The following is a 23,596-nucleotide window of genomic DNA, read 5'->3' as shown; positions in this document are numbered from 1 at the left end:
CATTCCTTTGCCAATTTTTTTAGGCACTGCTCACATTTTTATTTAGTAAGAAGTTTTCGGTTTTTCTGAGCAATGCGTACCCAGGTGGGAAGTTTTGAAGCTCCTGTGTTTATTAAAGAGTTATTGAAAGTTGTAGGTTTCTGCTTTTTTTAAACAGAGTAATTTTCCAAGTCTTCCTTCAGGTCTTGGAAATGTCAGCCCCTACGTCCATCCCCATGAGGCTTCCCCAGTGAGTGCTGGTAGCGGCGTGTCACCTGTAAGCTGAGGTTCTATCTGATGACGCTTAAACCCATTTAATACCTGTGTGTGAGTGTGGGCCAGTCATTTCTGTGTGTCCACGTCCCTTATTTGGACAGGTGTCCCTGAGAGCGCTGTCCATCATCCCCCTCTGTCGGCTCACGGATTTCCCAGGAAGCTCGTCCAGCCTCATCTTCAGAAACCTGGAACATATTTGTATTTATGAGAAAGCATCTGAGTGGTGACCCGTGTCCATACTGTGACGTCTTTCCGGTTAGACAGAACACTGTTCTCTGGGGTAGGGGAGTCTCTTTGAGCACAGAGTGTGCTGTGGTGTATATTAAACCAGAATGCAGCTGGGCATAAGGGAACGGCTAAAAGGGGGGTACTGGCTATCAAGCCGAAATACGCGTAATTCGGTTGACTACAAACTACTTTTAACATGTGATCTGGCACTCAACTTTGACCCCCATATATAGATGATGGGGACCCCTCTTGGAGGTGGCTTGCTGTGACTGCCCTGGCCGTAGGTCCCACCTTGACAGTGTGCATCCAAGACCACGGGGGGACTTAAGAGGGAACAGGGGCTCCTCAACTTCTAAGAAGAGATGAATGAAAACCCAAATGGGTCCCTGGAAAACTATTTGTCCTCTGTATTTACTTGCTCATCATATGCTGTTGTGCACAGCACAGGATGTAATGTGAGAGCTGTGGGTGGCTTAGATACGGGTCACAAACACCGCCCGATACTAATTATGCTATTATTATACATCCTATGATAATATATTAAGGTTAAATTGTCAGACCAACTCATTCAAATATATTTAATATGGTAAAATATGTCATAACTTTAATTTAGTGCAAAATGGGACACATTTAAATTGGGTGAGTAGACTCTTAGGTGGCACCACTGATTTTACATTATTATGTAAGTAAATATAAACTAATTTTTTAATTAGATTTGGCAACATTCAAATTAGAACTTTAAAGAATCTTTAATGGAGACTTGTAGCTTGTGAAAGTGATACAGTCATAGTTAAGATGTATATTGTTTTATTAATTTCTAACCAGTGCTTAGGACCTGAGCATACTGGCATGTATGTAAATGCACAGGGTAATCAGCAAGGCCCGGCTCATTGTTCTGATTCCCTCCACCTTGTCAGGATCTTTTCTAATTTCTTCTTACTATTGTTATCTAGAGTAGTTGTTCTAAAAGTTATTCTTAAAAAAAACCAAACAAAATAATAACAAAAACTGTTAGTGAGAGCTTGAACTGTGGCCAAATCAAAATAAACAGTGCATTTTATGAATCAAGAGCCTGAAGTTTCACTGATAATACCTGATTTTAAATTCTTTTTTAGCTTTGCCTGGAAAATATTTCCCAGAGTGTACATGAAAAGTTTTTCCTCAGTATTCCTGATATCTGGTAGGGACACAGGATCATGGCAGGTATTGCCAAATATTCTGGTTAATACTAGCTGTCAGAACAATCTCTAAAACAAGCCAACCCTTCAGTCGCTCAAGTATGACAGTAGTTTATTTCTTGCTTGTGTAATGTCCAAAACAAATATTGCTTTATAGTCTTTTAAAAAAATTTAATTGGAATAAAATTGATATGCAGCATTATATTACTTTCAAATGTCCAACCCAGTGACCCAGTGATTACATACGTCACCAGATGCTTGCGACACCAAGTGGAGTTCCCCATTAGCATCCAAGATGCTATAATATTATTGGTTATATTGTATATGTTGCCCTTCCTACGGCCAGGGATCAGTTTAGAAAGAGCATGGGCCCCAGTCCTGACCAATGGACCCAGAGGCCTTCTTCTGGAGACCGTTACAAGCTCTCCCCGCTCTTAAAAAGGGGCACGAGGAAGGAGCGAGGAACGTGCTCTTTCCTGTGCCCTCTGGTTTGGACCTCAGGGCAGAAGGGGGGATCCTCATCCCTGCTGCGATCCGCATGCTGAGCTGGCCGCTGCTGGGAGACCCTGACGTCACCCCGGACACACTGGAACCCCCGTCATGTCCTGACTGCTGGTCACTACACTGCCAACTCTTCTGTCCTTAGGGCCCAAAGCAGTAGCTAAAACCACCTCTTTGCTTATTTATTCCTGCTGCGAGTGGCAGGAGCCCTAAAGCCTTTGCTGGCTCAACAGGCCAGAGAAGCCAGAAGACAGCTGCTTCAGAACAAAACTTAATAGGGTTTACAGATTGACATGGAAAAAAAAAATAACAATGAGCCAAGTCATCACAAGACTATGGTCTGAAGGCACAGGGCACACGTAAAGGGGCCGGGGCCTCTGGCACCAGCTGACGAGGATGCCACAGTGTCCGCTGATGGCGCTTCTCACGCAGGTCTGCAAGCTGGGCTGGTCAGTGGGGCGCAGGGGAGGTGGGGGTGGAGGCAGAGGGATGCCCTGGACTCCTCGGGGAGGCGGAAGGGAGAGGTGATGGGGCCCGAGGTCCTCATCCCAATGACGGGCTGCCTGACCCCGGCTCACGGCCCAAATCGCCCTGCAAGGGGCCCATGTCAGCCCCCGTCCCCCCTTCCTCCTCCTTCTCCTCCTCCTTCTCCTCCTTCTCCTCCTCTTCCACCTTAAAGGCCTTCGCTGGCCTCTCCTCCCCGACAGTTGTTTCCACTGGGTCTTCATTTCGGTGCCGCTTCATGTGGACGTAGTGAGTGCACATCTTGTCAAACACCCTGAAGAGTCAGCAGAGGACACGGGTCAGAGCAGGGGAAGCTGGGCTGAGGGCCCACGGGGACAGGGCAGGCTGTGCGGGTGCATCCGGGGACAGGGCTGGTGCCCACCTCTCACACTCCCCACAGGGAGCGCCTTGGCCCTGGACGCACCCCAGAGGCTCAGGGGTCTGCTTGGGAGCAGCATTTGGGCTGGTGTTGGCCACAGATTGTCCCCTGCAGCTCTCCGTCTCCATCTTCAGATCAGGGGTTGAATGGTGGTTGCGTCTCTTCTCAGGGCTGGCAGTGGCCTGCAGAAGGGGCAGAAATGACATCAGGTGCCGACCTTCCACCCTTCCGAGGGAGATGCTTTCCCCTGTGGGGGCCCCTTCCCCACCCCGACTGGGTGGCCAGTAGCTGTCCAGACCAGCACTGAACTCCAGTGAGACCGCCCTGCCCCAGAATCCCCTACCTTTGTTTCTGTGGGGTCTGCCTCGGCCAGCTTCCTTTTGACGCTCTTTTTCAGTCCCGGGGCCCGAGAAGATGTAGTAAACCGGACCCTCTTTTTCCAGGTGTAGTAATATTCTACACACTGGGCCACCGACTTTGTCTGGACCTGGTGAAAGAAAACAGCAGCGGGCTTTGGGCACTGCCCCACACGCCCCCTCGCCGTGGGGCCAGTCACTTCCTGAAAGCTCTCCTGGAATGTCTCTCCCCTTGGGCTTGGCACGCCCCTGGGCTACAAGGAGCACAGAAGCACAGAGTCCTGCTGCTGATGACGGGCTCGGGGACGCCGCCGTAGCCAGCACCGTCCAAGCTCTGCACGCTCTATGAGCCCCAAGTCAGTCCCGGGAGGCCTTCCCTACGGGAAGGTGTACACGAGGGCTCCCTACACAGGTGCTCACTGTGACATCAGGCCTAATGGCTATGCATTTACCAGCTGGGACTCTCTGCAGCAGGCTGCCCTCAGCAGCAGATACCACAAAGCCTTGGCAGGAGCCAGGCAGCGCCCTGCAGTGCAGAGGTAGGAGGCCCAGGAGAGGAGGAGGGGGTTTTGAGGGCACAGTCAGATCCTTGGGCATTCAGACCCCACCACGTGCTCTCCCCCCACTAAGAATGGACCCCATGAATAATAACTTCTGTAAAAGGAAAGCAGAACAGGAAAGTTTAATTGCTCTAGGAAGACAATTTCTCAGGAAAATGAAATTGGCCGTTTAAGATGTGGAGCTCACTTCAGAAAATATTTTTCTACATATGAAATTTTTTCAGCTCTGTATACCTTCAAACACTAGGAGCCAGAGTAGTAAATCCTCTGCCTAAGAAATATCACTACGTTAGAAAAAAAAAAAACTTGGACTTCTGCTTCCAAACAAGATGGAGCAGCAGGAGCTACATTGACCTTCCCTTTCAAAACAATGAGAAGAAACAGTCAAAATGAGTGAAATGATGTTTGGGAAGACGCTAGGGAAGCCAAGAACAAGTGTTTCTGAGAGACAGAAAATAAGCTACCAGTCCCTACACACTACACCCTGAGAGAGTTTCCAGGCCACGGCCCGGGGAGAGGGGTCCGGGCAGAGCCAGGTGGGCTTCCTGAGCTGAGATGGGAGGGAGGATTCTGGGGGAACAAGGCGGTGAGAGTTCACAGGACAAGGCAGGACAGGGAAGAGAGCTGCCCAGAGGAAACTTCCAGAGATCTGGGGGGCGCTCCCCTCCAGCGTTCGGCAACGTGCTGACCAGCTTGTGCGTATGAGGTGGCCCAAAACTGGGTAAAGAACCGCCTGGAAGATGTAGATGAAAAGGCACTTTCTTGAAAAAGTTCAATGTACCCCTATCATGTGAGCCACTCATTCCTTTCCTAAGTATTTACCGCCCTCCCCGCCACCAACACTACTTGGTCACCTAGAGATTTGAATGTGAATGTTCACAGCAGGTTTATTTATAATTACAGATACCTGGATACCCCACAGATGTCCCTCAATAGGGGAATGATTAAATGAACTGTGTTACATCCACACAATGGAATACTCCTCAGCAAGAAAAAGGGTCCACACAGTAACACGGATGGACCTCAAAATAGTGATGCTGAGTGTAAGAAGCCACACAAGGCAGACAAGCAGTGCCCATGCTGCAGGATTGATAGAAAACACTGGAAAATGCAAACTAACTTATAGTGACAGAAAGAAGATAAGGAGGTGATTAGGGACAGGGGTGATAGGAAAAAGGGATTTATCACAGGGGTAGGAGGAACCTTTTGGGGGTGATGAATGTGTTTCTTATCTTGATCATGGTGATGGTTTTGCAGGTATAAATATGTGAAAACATGAAATCTTACATTTTGGTTACGTGCAGTTTTTGTGCATATTAAGTTAAAAGAACAAAAAACATCAGCAGACATTAAGTGTAGTATGTTCACATCCTTTTCTAAATACATGTGTATATGCACATAAGATCTGTATGGGCAAATGCCTGAGGTGCCCAACGAAAATCAGAGGTCATCATTCAGAAGTAGGATGACGGCGATGGGTGCGGAGGGCTTTGAGCACGTGATGGCATTTCTGTACTGTCTGGAGGTGTTCACATCAATGGCTTTATAAACCACAAGCAGTTTACAGTGTGAACAGCATGTCACCCCAATAGGCCCTCCAGCTCTGGCTCGGCTCAGCGGTGTGAGACGAGGCCACGTCTACACCAGCCCACCCACGTACACCTTACCATCTTGTGTATCAAGGAAAAGTTGTTCTTATGAGCCTGGAATGCCTTATTAAACAGCTCCTTCTCTGTGGGGGTCCAGACGGCTGAACCTATCGGAGAAACAGGAGAGAAAAGAACAGTTCTGCAGCCGCAGCCATGGCGGAAATGCAGCCTGCCCTTTTTAAAGCTGTCGTTACCGAGTACCAATTATGTGCCAAGAATTCTGTTTTATCTCATACAATCCTTAGGAAAACCTTAGCAGGTTGGGACCAATACTATCCCCACTTTACAGATGCAATAAGAAGGCTTCCATTGGTTAACAGACTTGCCAACGGGAGGTAGGGACTCCCAGTTGCCTGACTCCCAGGCTGGGGTGCTCAGCCACTGCATCTGAGCCCGCCTTCACCTCTCCCTGGCCAGGGGATCCCTTTCCTGGCTGGGCACAGCCCCTGAGGGAACCACTGCACTGGAAGGGGGAAGGGAGGACCCAGCCAGGAGAAAGAGGCACCCACTGAGGTCCCCCCGGGAGGAAATGCCCTTCTGGAAAGGCAGGACAAGGAGGGCCCCAAGAGTACGCCCAGGGGCACAAGCAGAGCCTGCTGTCAAGACTAACCGGCTCCCGAGTACTAGCCGGGCACACCCACTCCCGCAGCCTCGCTCCAGTACCTGCATAGTGGTAGTCAGCCAGTGGGTGAGTCGGTGGCTTCTGGGGTCCGCTGAGTAGCAAGGTCTCTAGGGCCACCTGGAGCAGGAAGGAAAGCGGGCGTCTTTCTGAGGGAGGGCAGGTGAGGCGGAGGCCTGCCTTCCACCTTTCATTCATTTGAAAAGCACTGACAGGCCCCCCTAAAGCCTCCCTCGCTCCAGGGCTACTCAGCGCGTGGTGGGGCCGTGGACTGGCCGCGGCCTGTGAGCTGCAGTGGACGTACCCGCTCCGTCACTACGCATACTGCTGAGTGCAGCTGGGGTTTTTCTCAGTAGGGTTTTCTCAACGAAGGAAGCAGTGGTGGATTTATTCGGCACCAGCTCCTTCCTTCGCCAATGACTGGCATTTGTAGGGGCCCTGCCTGTGCCACGCCCCGTTGTATTTCCTTCATAGCACTAACCACAAACAATTTTTGAAAACAGATTACCCTTTGTCCTAAAATTAAAATGTAAGCCCCACGGAGCAGGATTTTGTCTCTCTCACCAGTGTAAACCTGATCGGGACGGGCCGTGGAACCTGCAGGGCCCAGCGCAGAATGAAAACGCAGGCCCCTTTTCGAAAATTCGTTAATTTCAAAAATGGTGGAGGCAGAGCATTAGACCGAGGGGGGCTCCAAAGCCGGGCCTGCCCCAGGACCACAACACTCAAGAGGGCCAACACACATGTGCTGGTTCCTCGGCTGAGCACCCACTCTGCGCCGCCACCTGCCTTGCAACCTGAGGAAAAGCACAGTTGCCGACACTGACTCCTGGGGCCCTAACTCGGGTGACATGACTTCCCTCCCCACTACTCACAGTGGGACTTTTTATTTTCTAAACTACAGGATTGTGAAGCGGGTCCTTGGAGGAAGCAGATATTTTTGTTGCATCAGGGGTTTTCGTACGTGGGTTTTTAATCAAAAAGATAAAGCTCCATCGATAAACCAGATCAGTGCAGGACCTGAGTCAGTCTACTCGGCTCCACTCACCCTGCCCCTGCGACCTTGGAGGAACCTGGTGCTCTGCTGCTGCCCCAGGTAAATGACTGACTAACTGGGCCCCATCTGCACACTTGCCCTACAACTGACAAGGAGATCAACCCCACAGCCACTGGGGAAAAGGATGGGTGGCCTTTTTCAGTTTTCATGAGCCGCAAAGCCTGCAGATGGCACGTTACATGCACCAGATTCCCAGGCTCAGCACGGCAGGGGCATCCCAGGGACCCGCCAAGCCCACCCCTGCCTCCAGCTCACCGGGACTTCGCCCTGGGCCTCGTGCAGGCAGTGCAGAGCGAGCTCCAGGTTGGTGCCCCCTCCTGGCATCGTGCTGGAGCAGGCCAAGTTGCAGAGCTCAGTCACTGTTGCCAGCAAACGTCCCCAGCAGAGCATGAAAGACGGGAGACACAGGGAGTCAGGGAATGCCGGGGAGGAGACGTCCCCAAAAGCAGAGAGGGGCTCCTTGTCCCTGTCTCTCTCACAGCTCCCTGAAAAGCAGGCCAAGGGAAGGACAAGGAGGAAGGGCAGAAGCGCTGCTCCTGGCACCTGCTCAGGATGGCCTGGCTGGTTACCGCATGAGGAGAATGGGGGGCGGGAGGAGAAGCCCTGGTCCCGCAGCCGGGTGCCGCACCCAGGGATACTACTTCTTGGTCCCAGTGAGGCCTGGGAGGAGGATCTCCTTGGAGATGAGGGAAGGGGGATACCCTTGGGAATTCGGCCCCCATGTCTCAGCCACCTCTATTCTGTGTTTCTCGATTGGTCATCATGTCATCCGATGGCTTCCAGACCAGAGAGGCACCATCTTCACCGGGCGCGGTCGTAGGGCGCTCCTGGAGCTCCGGGATCTCGGCCTGGAAGTCGCTACCAATCCGGATGCATCTGAAATGAGGCCACAGACGAGACATACACATGTGACTAAGATGGGAAATAAGACGGAGATGTGTGACGTGCCCTGCTCTCCGGCCAGAGCCCTGCTCTGCGGAAACCTCTGTCATCTCCCAGATGCATCTGGGGAGTATTCGCCACCCCTGACAGACATGGACAAGTGTTCTAGATACCGTCCGGCTACACTCCCTTCCTCCAATTTTCTTTATCACCAGGTATCTCCCTCAGGTGCCCCTCTGTAGTTCCAGGACAGGGGAGGTGTATGCTGATGGCTGGCATGCTTCTACACCCATGGCCACATCCCTCTCGTCACATTCCATGGATACTCAAGCCTCACATGTGCCATCACCAATTCTACCTAGAACCCCAGGGTCCTGGGCATTTGTTCCCATGGGCCCAACTATGGGATGCCCAGAAAGAAGGAATATTGGAGGAACTACCCACAAACACCCAGAGAAATCCACCACTTCTCTCCCAGAGAGTAGCTACCCCCCTGGGAGGAAGGAGCTCTGGGGGAACACAAGGAGGGTAAAAATATCCCCATTTTGGAAGGACCCCCAGGTTCTAAGACTGTTCCAACTCACGGTTCAGTGCTGAGCTCTGTGTCATCCTTGATCGCACAGATGCCAGAAGAGTCATTCACTTGATCTAGAAAACATGCAACACCAAGCTTCAGGAGCACTGACTGGAAGTGATGCAGGGGCCCCTTCTGCCTGCCTTTTGTGGACCAGCTGAAAGTACGGGTTCCAAGCTCGCAAGGTCGGGAGCTCCCTCAGAACACTAATAGAACTACCATATGATCCAGGAACCCCACTTGTGGGTACTGACACAAAAGGACGGAAGTCAGGCTCTCAAAGAGACACCTGCACTCCCATGTGCACTGCAACGTGATTCGCAATAGCTAAGATGTGGAAACAACCAAGATGCCCATCGACATATGAATGGGTAAAGAATGGTGTGGTTTATACATACAATGGAACCCTACTTAGCATTTAAAAAACTAAATTTTGCAATATGCAACAACATGGATGAACCCCTTGAGAACATTAAATGAAATAAGCCAGTCAGAGAAAGAGAAATACTGCGTGAATACACTTAACATGTAGTATCTAAAACAGTCAAATTCATATAACCAAACGGTGGAATGGTGGTGGCCAGGGTTAGCGTCACGGGAAACGGGGAGTTACTAACCAAGGAATATAAAGTCTCAGTTAAGCAAGATGAATAAACTGTGTATCAGAAGCTCTACTTGGAGGGCTCTACTCCAGGAAGGTGCAGCCAGGGACACAGGGGGTCCCTCTCCTCCCACCTCTCATGCCTAAAGAACTAAAGGAAGTTACAATGAAAAATGCTCATCAAAGAGAGAATACTATTAAGAGGGAGAAGTTGTTTTTGTTTTTAAAGAACCAAATGGAAATCTTGGAGTTAAGAACAATAACCAAAGTGTAGATTTGAGCTGGCAGAAGTAACCAGCAGCCAACTTAAAGCTAAATGCATGGAGATTATGGATTTTGGAGAACAGAGAGAAAAATAAATGATTGAAGGAAAATGAAGAGCCACAGAGAAATGTAGGCCACCAATAAGTACAGCAACACGTCCAATGGGAATACAAGGAGTGGAGAAAGGAACAGAAAAATATTTAATGGCAGAAAATGCCCAAAATGTGATAAAAAAACAATACATACATCCAAGAAACTCTATAAACTCCAAGTAGCATAAACACAAAGAACTCTCCATCTGGGCACATCATAGGCAAAATACTGAAAGCCAAAGATAAAGATCTTGAAAGCAAAAAGAGAAAAATAACGTGACATACATGCGCACTATAGTAAGACTAACAGCTGACTGCTCATCGGACATGATAGCAGTTGGAAGGCAGTGGGACAATATGATCTCATTGCTGGAAGTAAAAGCTCAACCAAGAATCTTATATCCAGCAAATTACCTTTCAAAAATGAAGGTGGGAAAAGACATCCTTAGGTAAATAAAAACTGAGGAAACTTGTTGCCAGCAGACCTGTCTTACAAGGAACATTAAGGGGAGACAATTATTCACCATGAAAAGATATGAACTTCTGATATACACAACATGGGTGAAACCCTAGGCTTTCATGCTAACTGCAAGAAAACACAAAGAAACACACATTGTGTGATTCCCACTTATACGAAATGTCCAGAAGAGCCGAGCCTGGAGGACAGAAAATTCATTCGTGGTTACCTACGGCTGGGGACAGGGTCGGGATTGGGGGGAACAAGAGCGACTCCTGAGCACAGGGCTTCCTTGGGACATGATGGAAATATCAGAAAGTTGATGATAGCAACGGTGGCACAGCTCTGTGAATATACCAACCACCACTGTGTTGTGTATTTTAAAGGGATGAATTGTATGACATGTGAATTGCACCTCCACAATGAAAATAAATACTGCAGGAAGTTCTTCAGACTGAAAGAGAAAATGACGTGAGATAGTAATCTGACTCCAAACAAACAAACAAAAACACTGGTAAATGTACTTATATAGGTAATTATAAGAGTATAATTGCATATTTTTTCTCTTTTCTTGATTTAAAAAGTAAATGCATAGAACACTACTGTTATAGGCCTGTAGTTTATATACATGTATATGACAACAACAGCACAACAAAGGGGAGATGCATTGGAGTAAAGAAATAACACTCCATACAGTACCTCAAATCCACAGGAATAAATGAAGAGATGAGAAATGGTAACCAAAAATGTTATATAACAAACTGTAGAAAGAATGCTTGCTTTCCTTTATTCTCTCAGTTTTGGTTCCATAATACAAATCCATATAATATAAGATTTAATGTATTGCTGGGTTTATACACCCACACACATACATATATTATGTAGATATATAAATAATAAAAGCAAAAGGGTTAGGAGAAATGGAGGTCTATAGGAGTAGCATTTCTGTATTTCACTGTAAGTTATATACATCTGAACAGATTCTGATGATATTAAGATGTAATTTTACGTCATAGAGGAACCACTAAGAAAGGACTAAGAAAAACATGAAAAGCTAAAGGAATTAAAATGTTACAATAGAAAATGCTTAGTACATAAGTAAGCCTGAATAGAGGAACAGAAGGAGGAAAAGGCGAGGGACATACAGAGAATGAAATGCATGATGGCAAATGTAAACCTCCCCATATCAATGTAACATCAAATGACACTGGATTGAATAAACCAATCAAAATGCAGAGTTTGTCACATTAGATAAAAAATGTATGATCCCACTAATATTATCTATAGGAAACATGGTTTATTTTAAAAAACACAAGCATTTTGAAAATACAAGGACAGAAAATATATACCAAGTAAACAACCTTAAAAGAGGCAGAATGGTGCTGTTAGGCCACTTAGACTTTAAAACAGAAAAACCTAGAGATTATGATAAAATTATTGCAGTGATGATAAATAACATTGTAGTCATATCATGAGAAAAACAATCACACCATCCGGAAGTTATGACAATTACAAGCATATATGCCCCTAAAAACAAGAGTCCAAAAATACATGAAGCAGAAACTGACACAATTGAGTATGAAATACACAATTCAAAACAATAGTTGGAGATTTCAGCACTTGCAGTAGTGGACAGGAGAACCACACGGGATAAAACAAGACACAGGAACATTTTTGGTGCGTTCCACCCAACAGCAGTAGAATATATTCTTCTCAAGTGCACATGGGACATTCTTCAGGACAGAACATATTCTAGCTCATAAAACATGTCCCAATAAATTTGAAAGGACCAACTTAATACAAAGCATGTTCTGTGACTACAGTAGAATTACATTAGAAATCAATAAAAGGAGACAATTTGGAAAATTCACAAATATGTGGAAATAAAACAACACACTCCTCAATAATCAGTGTATTTACGAAGAAATCAAAAGAGAAATAAGGAAATATTTTGAGATAAAGGAAAAAAGAACATAACATACTCAAACTTATGGAATGTGGCTTATGCAATGCTCCAAGGGAACTTATAGCAGTAACTGTCCGTATTAAAAAAGAAGAAAAATCTAAAATAACTATGGTCAGGCAGAAGGGTGGTCGGGCTAAACGGCCTCTATATTTTCCTTCCGCCTGTAAAATTCTCAGCACCTAGAAGGCTGCTGGTTCCACATGGCCTGGGATACCTCTGAGCAGCCACGGGTCGCCCAGGCCAGACACAGCCGCAGGCCAGAGAGAACGCCTGGACCAAATGCTACACGTCGAGGTGGATCTGGCCCATCGCAGGCCTGCAGTGTGATGGTCAGAGGTGACGGGCCCCAGCCTCACTCACCAAGCTCAGTGCTGATGAGTTTGTCAGGACCAGCCTGAGTGGACATGGAACGGAGAGTGCTGGAATCCAGCCCAGACCCCTCCCGGATGGGGCTGAGCACCGGGGGCCGTGTATCGGGAGAGCACGGGCACAGTCCCTGCAGGGAGTGGTCCACCAGGAGCACCGGAGACCTCAGGCAGCTCTGGTGGCCTTCTTCAGGGCCCGGCCCCCCAGAGGCAGAAGGGGCAGGAGGCAGGAACGATGCCTCGGGCTGCGGACGCTTTCTCCGCTTTCTGGGCTGGCTGGTCTCCTCCGCATCTCTCTCCTTCTGGTCTCCGTCCTGTCCCTGGAGAAGAGAATTCAAAGCCACAGGGGGGTGACTTGGGGGTCACATGTGCACAGCTCAGTCTTCAAGGGGGTGCGAGCACCGGCAAGGGCACTGCCCACGGAGCTGGAGGGAAACGTAACACCCAACACCCCTGTCCGAGCCGAGCTCAGCAAGGGAGCTGAGCGCGGCCACCACGCCGGAGCCAGACCCCGGATTCTCGGCCTGGATGGATGATGCCGGAAGCTTCCTCATGTGCCCACCCCCCAGGGAGAGGCCCAGATACAAAGGGTTTTGGAGATGTATGAGGCCAGCGTCAAGTTGGTACAATGACTGGCAGTTAGAGATGAGGCCGGAGTTGGAGTGCAACAGTACGACAAAATGAAAAATGACCGCAGCTCCATGAGATGGACAAGTGGATCTATGCACCCCGTCGCCCGCTGGAGGGGGCTTCTCCAGGTGGGACCCTCCAGTCCAGGCTGCAATGGCTGATCCTGTGAACTTACATGTCTTATCCACCTCCACACAATCTCCCCTCTTTCTGCCAATCTTCTGCTCCGCATTCCCCAGGTCTCAGCTCTGACCCCCTCCTCCAGGAAGTCCTCCTTGACCTCCTCAGGCGGGGTCTCTGGTGTCCCCTCAGTCCCTCTGCTCCCCCTCCCAGCCCAGCCCAGTCTGAGTCCTCACTGCCTAGCATGGGTTCATCTACTCGCATGGACTGGGAGCCCCAGGAGGACAGGCTGGGGCCGTCCCTGTCACCATGGTGTCCCTAGTAGTGCCCCCACAGGGCCGGCTCAGAAGGTGAATGAATGAATGAATGTGCAAGCCAAGCTTTTGTAGAGAGAAGATTTTTTATGGTGCTTGGTTTGGGCTCTGCCCATGGCTTCCACTGGCAGGTTGTGTCGGAAGCAGTGGGAAGAAAGTGGACCAACCAGCACCCAGCTTGGCTGTGCTCCCCAGGGGCTGGCTCACTGGGCCCAGAGACATCCCCAGAGGAGCTGTGCTCGTGCCGTCTGGGGGCCTCATGGCTCCTGGGAGGGTCTGCGCCTCCACCTCCACCCTCAGCGCCTGACTCAGAGGCTTGAAAAACTCTGTGCCTGACACCTAAACACAGGAAGAGATGGCAGAGTAAGAGTAACCGTAGGCAGGCGGCAGAGAGGCTGCTCCAGGCTCAAGCGCCGGCCTGCCCCCCAGAGCAGCGCAGCCTGACCCCTGGTCCCTGCCCAGGCTTCCCTGGGAGGGTGCCTCCATCCTGAGACCATGACACCCAGCCACTGACCCTCTCCCCCAAAGCCTGTGAGCGCCCGGCGAGCACAGAACCTACTGCGCGCGCCCCTTCACCTGCTGGTCCTGTTTCCCTCGAGGTGGCAGCCACTGGTTGTTGGGAAAACACGTGTGGCTGGTCAGCCCCTCCTGTGTGTGAAACATCTGGCTGCAGTTCCTGCAGACACACGTGCTCCTTGCCTCTGCCCAGTCTGCAGGGCCTCCGTTTTGCTGGTTACTGTGGAGAGACACGGCAGGGGGGAGAACTGGGGAAGGGGACTCCACCCCTGGATTCTCTGTTTTCTTCTAAGTCTGATCCACTGACAACTCTCGATGAATCCCCAGAAATGGAGACGATACCCCCTTCCTTCATGGCCTGGCGGGCACCTCTTAAGGGCTGAAGCATCCAGAGCTCACTCGCCCAAGGCCAGCACATAAAAGCCCCCGAGGACTCCCGAGGGGTTGAGCCCCCAGGCCCGGCAGGGAGGGGCTTCTGAACTTACCATCCGCCTGCCGTGCTCTCCTCCTTCACTGGATCGGGGAGCTGGTAGGTATTTCCACCCTGAAGATGAAAATACATCTGAGCTGACATATCAAAGATGAGGCAGATGCAAGGACTAAAACTACAAAGTGCTGAGAAGACAACACAGGTGTGGCTCCTTGACCTTGGATTAGGCCATCCTTTCTTGGACGACACAGAAAGAAAACAAACTGGACTCATCAAAACTTAAAACTTCCCTGCATCAAGGGACACCATCAAGAAAGTAAGAACCCAGAGAATGGGAGAAAATCATTACACGTTACACATCTCATAAGGGTCTTGTATGTACAATACATAAAGAACTCTTACAGCTCAACAAAAGTCAAATAACCCAGTTCAAAAATGGGCAAAGGATACGAACAGACACCAAACTGAAGACATATGAATGGCCGATAAGCACAAGAAAAGATGCTCAGCACCACCAGCCGTTTGAGCCACGTGAGTCAGACAGTGATGGGGCAGCACCTCACACCCACTAGAACGGCTATGGTAAAAAAAAATTTTACAATAGCAAGTGCTGATGAGGTTGTGGAGAAATCGGTGCGCTCGTCCTCCGAGGATGGGGATGTGAAAGTGAAATGGCGCAACTACTTTGGAAAAGCCTGGCAGCTTCTCAGATGGTTAAGCACAGAGCTACCCCATGAACTAATTATCCCACCCCTAGGTCTTTCCCAAGGGAAATGAAAATGTATGTCCCCACAAAGACTTGTATGAATGCTCACAGAGGCACTATTCACAATGGCCAAGAAGTGGAAACAACCGAAATGGCCATCAACCGATGAAGAAATGAACAAAATGCGATGTATCCACACAATGGAGTATTATTCTTACATAAAAAGGAGCGAAGCCTGGCATATGCTACAACATGAGTGAACTTTGAAAACATTATGCTGAGTGGAAGAAGGCAGACATGGAAGGCCACAGTGCATGATTTCAATTATATGAAGTGTCCAGAGCAGGCAAATCCATAGTGACAGAGGTAGATTCATGGTGCCAGGGGCTGGGAGGTTATGGGGAGATCTGGGGGGACAAGTAAGGGTGTGGGGTTAATTTCTGTGGTGATGAAAAATGTTGTGGAAAAAGTGGTAATGGTGCACAACCTTTGTGAGTATACTAAAAATCACCAGATGGTGTGATTTAAAATGGTCAATTAGATGGCATATGAATATTAAAGGTGTTTAAAAAAAAAGAGGATGCAGCTGTCAGGTGCTAGACGTGAGCACGTCGCAAAGAGAAGCGGCTGACCGCCTGGCGCCCAGGTCCGCGTGGCCACCACCTGGGCAGGAACCAGGCTAATGCTGCACAAGTGCTGACACATGTGGGCACCCCTGCCCCACGGCCAGAGATGGCATCTCATGCAGGAATACTGAGGGGGAAGGAACTCTCCCTTTATATCCTCTGAAGAGTTTGAGGGGCAAACCCAGAAGGAAGAGATGGGCAAAAGGAGGGCAAGCAGAGAAAACTCAGTGAGGAAAGGCGACACAGGGCGTCCCCGCGCCTCTGCAAAGCCTTCATCCTGGCTTTTGTGCAGGGAAGGTTGGTGGGGCCCCATGATGTCTCTGAACCTTCACTTCCCCTCTGTAAAACTGGGTCTGAGGTCTCACAGGCACTAAATAAAATGTCTGGACACTCAGAAATTCGGAAACAAGTGATGAGTGAGTCTCTCATCTCACAGCATAAAGTCAGGTACCTGGGTCCTGCTGGGTATCATCAGCTTGGACTTTGAGTCCTGCGGGGTGTCCACTGAAGGCCCGGCCGATGAGAAGGAGGCCATGGCCACCTGGCTGGGAGAGGCTGCACAGTGTGTGTCCATTTTCACCTTCTCCTTCTGGAAGTCCAAGAAACATTGGGCCCACATGTTGCCAGAGAACAGCCTGCGGCCTCTGCCCCGGGAGCAGGCCGGGCCCTTTGCACCTTTCATGGCCCCAAGGCCAGGCCATTCTCCACCTGGGCCTGCTTACCTGGGAGCTGGGCTCCGGCAGGATTGTCCCCACCCAGCTGGGTCTGCCATGGGCCCCCTGTGGGGAGGATGTCCCCCAGGTCTAAGGGCCCTTTCGTGGATCTCAGCTGCTTGGCCAGAGAGGGGACGTCTGGGTCCACAGGGTTCCCATGGTGCAGGGGCCACTTCTGGTCCTCCCTACGTGTCTCGTCGATTGCTGCCAGGCAAGGCCTCCCCGGGGAAGGCGGGCGTGGTTTTTCTCTTGTGGGGCGGGGATCCCTCTGGCTCTGGGTTTGCAGGGCCAGGATGGAAGGAGTTAACTGTGGGTGCCAGTGGTGGGGGCTGGTGTGGCCGCGGCCCCTGCAGTGGCTTCAGCGCAGCCTGCTTGCCCTCAGGCGCAGCATGCTGGGAGGAGGCCACAGCCACCTGGGAGCCAGAGATGAACACCTGGGACTTGGTGATCATCTGGAACACCTGCATCTGCCCTGGACTTACCAGACACTCCCGCGACTTCAGGAACAACTGCCCGTAGAGCAGCGTCGTGTTGTCAGACGACAGCCCGCAGGAGTCGCTGTCAGAATCGCTCTTCTTGGAAGCCCTGGTGTCCCGTTCCTCGCTGGCATATCCAGGGCCATCTGAGGCCTCCCCAGGTGCCTTCAGGTCGGTGGGGGGGAGGGGCAGTGCATCCTCCAGCCTGCGGCCACCGCTGGGCGAGGGCTCCCCCGTCACGGAGGTGCTGCTGGGCCTGGGCCCAGACTCAGAGCCCTCCTGAGGGGACACTGATGTTGGCTTCTGGATGGTAAACACATCGTTCCCTTCACTCGCGGGGCAGCCTGGCAGGTTCTGGAGCCACTGTAAGTTGTGGTTTGAAGGGTCAGCGCTGGCAGGCGCTGCCTGACCTTGGATCAGAGGCAGGCCGGCTGGCAGGGTCCCACCCTCCTGCCCACTCACCAGGGTGGGTGGTAGCTGGGGTGGCCGCTCCATCACGATGCACAAGCCGTGCTGGATCTCGTAGTGCCGGCGTAGGGAGCGGTCATCACCGCAGCTCATGCTGCAGCCCTGCTCCATGCACGCAAAGGGCTTGGTCTTCTGGTGGGTGAGCATGTGCCTCGTCCTGGAGTCACACACGAGAAGGGAGTCAGAGGTCACTGGGGCTCAGCCTCCCACTGCAGGGTCCCGAGCCTGACTCCCTCAACAGTGCTCCCAAGGGGCAGTGGAGCTCAGAACCACAGTTCAGAGCCTGTGCTCAGCCCCCAGCTACGGTCAAAGCATCTGGAAAGGGTGCCCCTCTCCCTCACCGTTAAGCAAACCCCTTATCTGAGAGAAAAATCAACAGAAGGCAGGCCAGAGTTCCCCAGAATGGGTTCCCAAGGAACACCAGCCCTCTAGAGTGGCTCCCCGAGGCCATGGGCTCAGCTGGCAAGTCAGCCCCGACAGAGCAGCATGTGCTTCTTGGAGGTTCACGGGAGCAAATGTAAAAGCCACATAGCAGGTAGATCGATACAGCGTCATCTGCTTAACCTGCCCTGTCTCTGAAACATAGTTGCCCACAGGACTGTTTTCTGAAATAGCCCCTCTTAGCGCCCTCAAGAACCAAGTTTTGCAGAATACATTTGAGGAAAAGCTCATTTGGGGAGCATCCTGCCTTTGACAAAGGAGTCTTTCCCCTACCATAGAATTCCTATAAGGAGACAGCTGCTTGAAACCCCCCACAGGAAAAAATACAATTTACAGATGCCCAATCAGAACATTCTAGAAAACAGTCAAATGTACCTCCTATAAAATAAATGAATACAAATATGTCCTATGTTTATGTCATACTTATATCTATATTAATAACATAAACAGATCAGTAAATACCCTCCGCATTCCCAACACGCTACTCCAGACAGTCCTAATAATGCGGCACATGGGGCATGTCTGATAAATGACAGAGCCCTTCCCCAAAGGGCGGCTGTGGCCTCCAATTGAGGAGAGTGGCAGAGACCCAATCTCCAGCTCCCCTGTTAACCGGTCTGTGACATGAGCAAATCGCTGCCTTTCCCGGGGTGCGGGGAGCTTGGCGAGAGGTGAGTGGGATCAGGGGTCAGTCAAAGCCCTCTGGGAAGGCTAGGAGCATATAAAATGCAATGGACTGACATGTCTCACTTGCCAGGCTCTTGGTTTGAGGAAGTCTGTCTGTCCTTCCTCACTAGCAAGAAAAGCTTATCATTTACCAGACATTAGGAACAATGTCTCACTTGCCAGGCTCTTGGTTTGAGGAAGTCTGTCTGTCCTTCCGCACTAGCAAGAAAAGCTTATCATTTAAGAGACATTAGGAACAAAAGGAATTCTGCTCCAGACTCCTAATGGGCTTTCTTTTAAAATCAAGAGTTAAAAAAAAAATCAGGAGTTAAAAAAGAGACGAATTAATGTGACGTTGCCGCATTCTAGACACAGGGATTTTGGAATGTCTCATGCCCTGTGGAGTCCCGGTACATGTGCCTCATATAAACATGGGTTGGTTCTCCTCAGGCACCTACTACTGTCTCCAAATATTTCTCTATAAAGTTAACCCGATTCCCTCCATGACAGAATTGCGTCGGGAGGTCCCGTCTGCAAATCAAGGGAATGATTTTCTCATTAGTGTGACTTTGGGAGCTTGCGAGCGTGACCTGTTCAGGGCAGTGGCAGACCTGTCCCCAGACACGGAGTCCTCGTCTAAAAACGGGTCACAGGGACCCAACACCCACAGGGTGTGTCGGGCTCATCTGGGAGGTGATGAGAATGACCTAGGAACATGCCCCCTCGTCCCCAGGCCCCTGCCCAGATGTTGGTGTCCAGACTCCTACATACAGGTGGTCCTTGCGCTTAAAGGCCTTGCTGCAGACTCCGCAAACGTGTTTCCGTTCCTGGCTGTGCGTCAGGTAGTGCTTGCTCCGGGAGCTGGCGCGGCTGAACACCTTCCCGCAGAGGCTACATTCCAGAAGCAGCTTCTGAGGTGAAGTGTGATGCTGCTCTTCTTCCCCTGCGCTCCCGGAGGTGGCCCTGCCTCCTTCGTCACCATCTCTAGGCACCTGAAGCATGGCCAGCCTCAGGTCTAAACAAACAGAAGGAGAAAGCCCACGTTAGAGACACCTGGGGACATGGAAGAGCTCGGCTAAAGCGCTCCCCGACTCTTAGAACCACAGTAGGCGCGGGAAGAGAGGCCCAGGAACCCTTTCTCCATCTCCAGTACCTCAATTCACAGAGAAAACAAGACGTAGACCGGGGAGTGGGGAGAGAAGGGACCCTCGTCTGGCCACGCTGCAGTACAGTGCTCAGTCAGTGGCCCAACTGTGGTCAGTTGTGGCCTGGAAGGATTCTAAGGACCAGGTTGCCGTGGCTGCAGGGGCCTTGTGACATCATGGCTCTCTTACAAGGGCGATCCAGAAATACATCATCCAAAACTTACAGAAGTATAAATCCTTTCTCCCAGCCACTTTAACCTTTGGGTTTTTAAAGGAAATAATGTAGACTTATATGAGGAGTTAACTGCAGGGGAATTACCCGCAGCACTGCCTTTCCTGTTAGAAGCAGCCTGCTACCTGATCAGAGAGCATGTAGGTGACACCGTTATGGTTTAAATGGTCTAGGACCTAAGCATTTAAGGTAAAACTGTGGAAAACTATCTGATGACATGAAAGGACATTCATGCCTTAATACTGAGAAAAGAGCAGCCTGTTACAAAACAAAATTATCCTAGTCTTTAAAAAAGAAAAATAAATTTTAATAGAGAACAAAGAGAATAGAATAGACAAGTCATGTCACCTGAGGACCAGCGGAAGGGACTGGAGGTGTGCAGGTGGCAGAGCGCACGTCTTCAAACATCCCGAGTGCCAGCTTGGGAAGGATGGAGCAGATTGCTTCTGTCTCGCAGAGGAATGGGTCCCTGCAGACGCTCCCATCTGGGACAGAGACAGCTTGGGGACCAGGAAGCACGGGAACCTGACCTCAAATCTCCAAAACCTGAGGCCCTGGGTGCCAGGACTCTGCAGGCTCCCTGCTGGGCTCACAGACACTCAGCAACTGTCCCCGGTGTGCGTGAATCATGGGAGATTTTTCTACCCCTCAGATTGGTCTTCCAGGCGGAGCACACTGCCTCATGAGAGGGCAAGTTCAGAAATCACCCTTTATCTGGGACTCTGCAGAGGTGGGGGCCAAGCATCCAACAGGCCAGGTTGTGGGGAGCGGAGGGGGCTCAGCTTTAGGAGCCAGAGTGCTCCGCCTCTGAGCCTGAGACCCAGCGGAGAGTCCCAGCAGCACGGAGCCCGGATGCGGCCTCCAGGCCCGGCCTCTCATCCCGACCTGCCTCTGGCCACTGCCTTCTGTCACTTAACCTGTGATCTACATTCTCTTCCTATGGGAAATCACTGTCCCCAGTGTCAAATGATTCCAACAGTTTAAATGAGGAAAAACAGGACTCCTTCCGGGGCAAATCCACAGCCTTGCCGAGTTACTTTTAAAATGCTCATTAAAGCAATTTAATTAAACTAGAAAACAAAATCACTGGCCCAGACGCTTGAACTTCCCAGGAAGCAGCTCTCTCAAACTGTGTACGTTCTCTGATGGACAAACCCACTGGTAGGAATATGTCCAAAGAACTAATCCAAAAGAAAACACGTATGTAAGAAGTTGTTCACAGAAACACTAACAGTCTAACCAGCAAGAATATGGCCACCCAATACAATGGAGTCATTGTTACAACGATAACTGAATATTCTACCTTTATATATGAAAGGAAATATACTAAGGTTTAAAATTTTCAAATAGAAAGGTCCACTTAATTTCTGCAAAACCATGTCTTTCTGAGTGACTTCACCCATGTTTTAAAAAAATCTATGTGTGGGAGCCAGGGTGGGGATTTTTCTTGTTACTATTCTTCATTTTCTAGGTTTTCCTAAATAAATATGCATTACTTTTCTAATTTAAAAATTAATATAAGTATATATGCATTTATGAATTTAGGTTATGTAAGTATAAAGAGTTAAAACTTAATGTTTAGTGGCTTTTTTTTAATAAGGTAAAAAAATGCAATTTAAAATAAATTTGGAAATGTTGAACTAGGTTAATGATTTGTAACATTTTTTTTGGTGGGGCGCATGGACCCCTATTGATGCCGGGGTTCTTGTTTGCGGAGCCGAAGAATGAGCTTCACAAACAGTCAAGGTAGGAGAGCGAGGTACAAGCTTTTATTTAGAGATACAGTGAAAGGACAGAGCTCCCGGCTCACGCCAGGAGGGGACAAGAGAGTCCTTGGTGGTGCGTTTTCTAGCGGGTTTTATAGGCAGTTGAGGATTTTTCGAGAATATGAAAAAACTTAGGGGTGGGGACTTGTTAAGTGGTTCCTGAATATTAAAAATTAACTTAACTGTAAGGAATTTCCTGCCTTGATTTCTCTCTGGGACCCTGGAGCCTTGGTCTGGGAGCATATCAAAAGGCTGCCTGCCCAGCCCCCAAGGTGGGCTGAGGTATTGTCTACTTGCTAAAGAATCTTGCCTCTTGAACTTCCTGGGTGTTAAAATGCAATCTTATCTTCAAGATGGAATTCTTCCTGTCCTTTACTATGCCGTCTGCAGCTGGGTCTGCAGCTAAGTCAGTTGCTCACTTTGCAAAATCACCTCGTCAGATCTGAAGGAGGAAAGACAGCACAGAGGCCTGGGCCTTTTAGTATGCTAAAGTGAGTCTTACACATGATTACAAATGATTAGCATAATAAAACATGTGCTGCTCTTCTTTATCAGGGGAACGTTAACTGATCTCACTGAAGAATGATTTTAGAGCTCAATGTTTAACACAGTTTTAGCAGGGGGGTTTCCTCGCCTGTAGTTACATTGCTCTGACTGCAGATATCCCACCCTGCCCCCTCCGGAGGCCCTCACTCTATTCTGACTACATCCTCGGTCCCTGTCTCAGAAGCTGCTCAGGCTGAGAGTTGGGGTGGGAATTGATAAGGGCCTGGCGCTACCTGGTTGAGTTTTTTAAACCTACCCATAAGATTAAGACAAGTGTAAGGAAAAGATGTAACTGGGTTAGACGCCGTCCGGGACACAATGTGAACCTGCAGTACTCAGCCAGTGAGGGGGCAGGGCAGGGGCTCACGTGCCAGGGGATAAATCATTTGCCCCCACTGCCCCAGGGGTGCCCGCTCACCAGCCTCCCGGTCCTGCAAGGCCGTCACTGAAGCCTCGCTCTGCTGTCCTCTTTGTCTCCGTGTCCACTTACTGGGTTTGGACCAGGGAGTGTGTTTCTCACAGGATTCATGTGAGAGAGTAAACCTCCTGGGGCTCAAGGCTGAAAGGGGTTCCCCGCCCTGCATAAGTTCTCTGTGAATCTGCTGAGACTGAATAAACACAAGGGTGGGAGATTCGGGAAGGGGGTCTTTATTTCTCACTGTCCAGTCTCTGTGCGCACTCATCTTTATCTCCCAGTGCTCGCGCCCCCGCTCGCTGTGCTGTGCTCCCCAGCTCTCTCCCCGTGTGCCCCCAAGTCCTCCGTTTCCCTGCTGCCAGTTCTGCTTGACCCTCCCCCTCCCTGCAGGAGCAACTTCGCGGGTGGGTCCCTGCTGACCGGAGGGCGCCTGGATCCAACTACGGCCCCACGGCCACCGCCCCCCCCACCTTCCCCGAAGGTCCTGGTTCCCGGATTCTCAGTTGCTTCAGCCTCACTGGCGGAAGTTGTGTCCATCTCGCTGGAAAAAGCTTTTCACTTGAACTGTTTTCACTGTGAAGGAGAAACCATCTTTCCCAGCGTCAGTGGTCCTCACAACTCTGCAACATTGTATCTTGAACAGTCTGAAGCACAGAGATAGGGAGGATGCAGCCTTTCACGGAAAAAGGAGGAAAAGCTAGTGAACAAGGGACCTGCCAGCAGGGGGCGGGGCTGACCCCGCCCAGCTCAGGGCTCGGCCTCACCCGCCCGCGGTCATGCGCAGACCGGCCCCGCGCACGCCCCGCCCCCAAGCCGCCTTCCTCTTCCTGCCTCGCGCGCAGGTCCCCGCGGACGTGCAAGCGCCCAGCGCCAGGCACCGGAGGCCCAGAAGAGTGTGA

At 50.3% G+C, this 23,596-nt stretch overlaps 2 protein-coding genes across 2 annotated transcripts in view; one reads left to right on the top strand and one right to left on the bottom strand.

The window, feature by feature from the left end:
• Window positions 1-604: 604 nt before the first annotated feature.
• LOC108401799 (zinc finger protein 541-like) lies at window positions 605-23,234 on the bottom strand. The gene is given in 16 exon segments (XM_073226354.1): window positions 605-2,940; window positions 3,049-3,227; window positions 3,389-3,532; window positions 5,629-5,717; window positions 6,274-6,349; window positions 7,542-7,645; window positions 8,020-8,162; window positions 8,753-8,816; window positions 12,483-12,807; window positions 14,128-14,287; window positions 14,553-14,611; window positions 16,281-16,519; window positions 16,522-16,654; window positions 16,656-17,643; window positions 19,365-19,608; window positions 23,168-23,234. Coding segments are annotated over 16 exon segments (3,249 nt in total). The 3' UTR covers window positions 605-2,705.
• Window positions 23,170-23,596, top strand: part of LOC108384061 (uncharacterized) — a 15,515-nt gene continuing 15,088 nt past the window's right edge. Inside the window, exon 1 of the mRNA XM_073226423.1 lies at window positions 23,170-23,592. The gene's annotated coding sequence lies outside the window, so the exon portion shown is untranslated. The remainder of the gene's footprint in view (window positions 23,593-23,596) is intronic.

Source organism: Manis javanica, chromosome 17 (genome assembly GCF_040802235.1).
Source record: "Manis javanica isolate MJ-LG chromosome 17, MJ_LKY, whole genome shotgun sequence".
Lineage (NCBI taxonomy): Eukaryota > Metazoa > Chordata > Mammalia > Pholidota > Manidae > Manis > Manis javanica.
The sequence above is the reverse complement of the archived record's forward strand: the minus strand, read 5'-3'. Positions and strand labels throughout refer to the sequence as shown.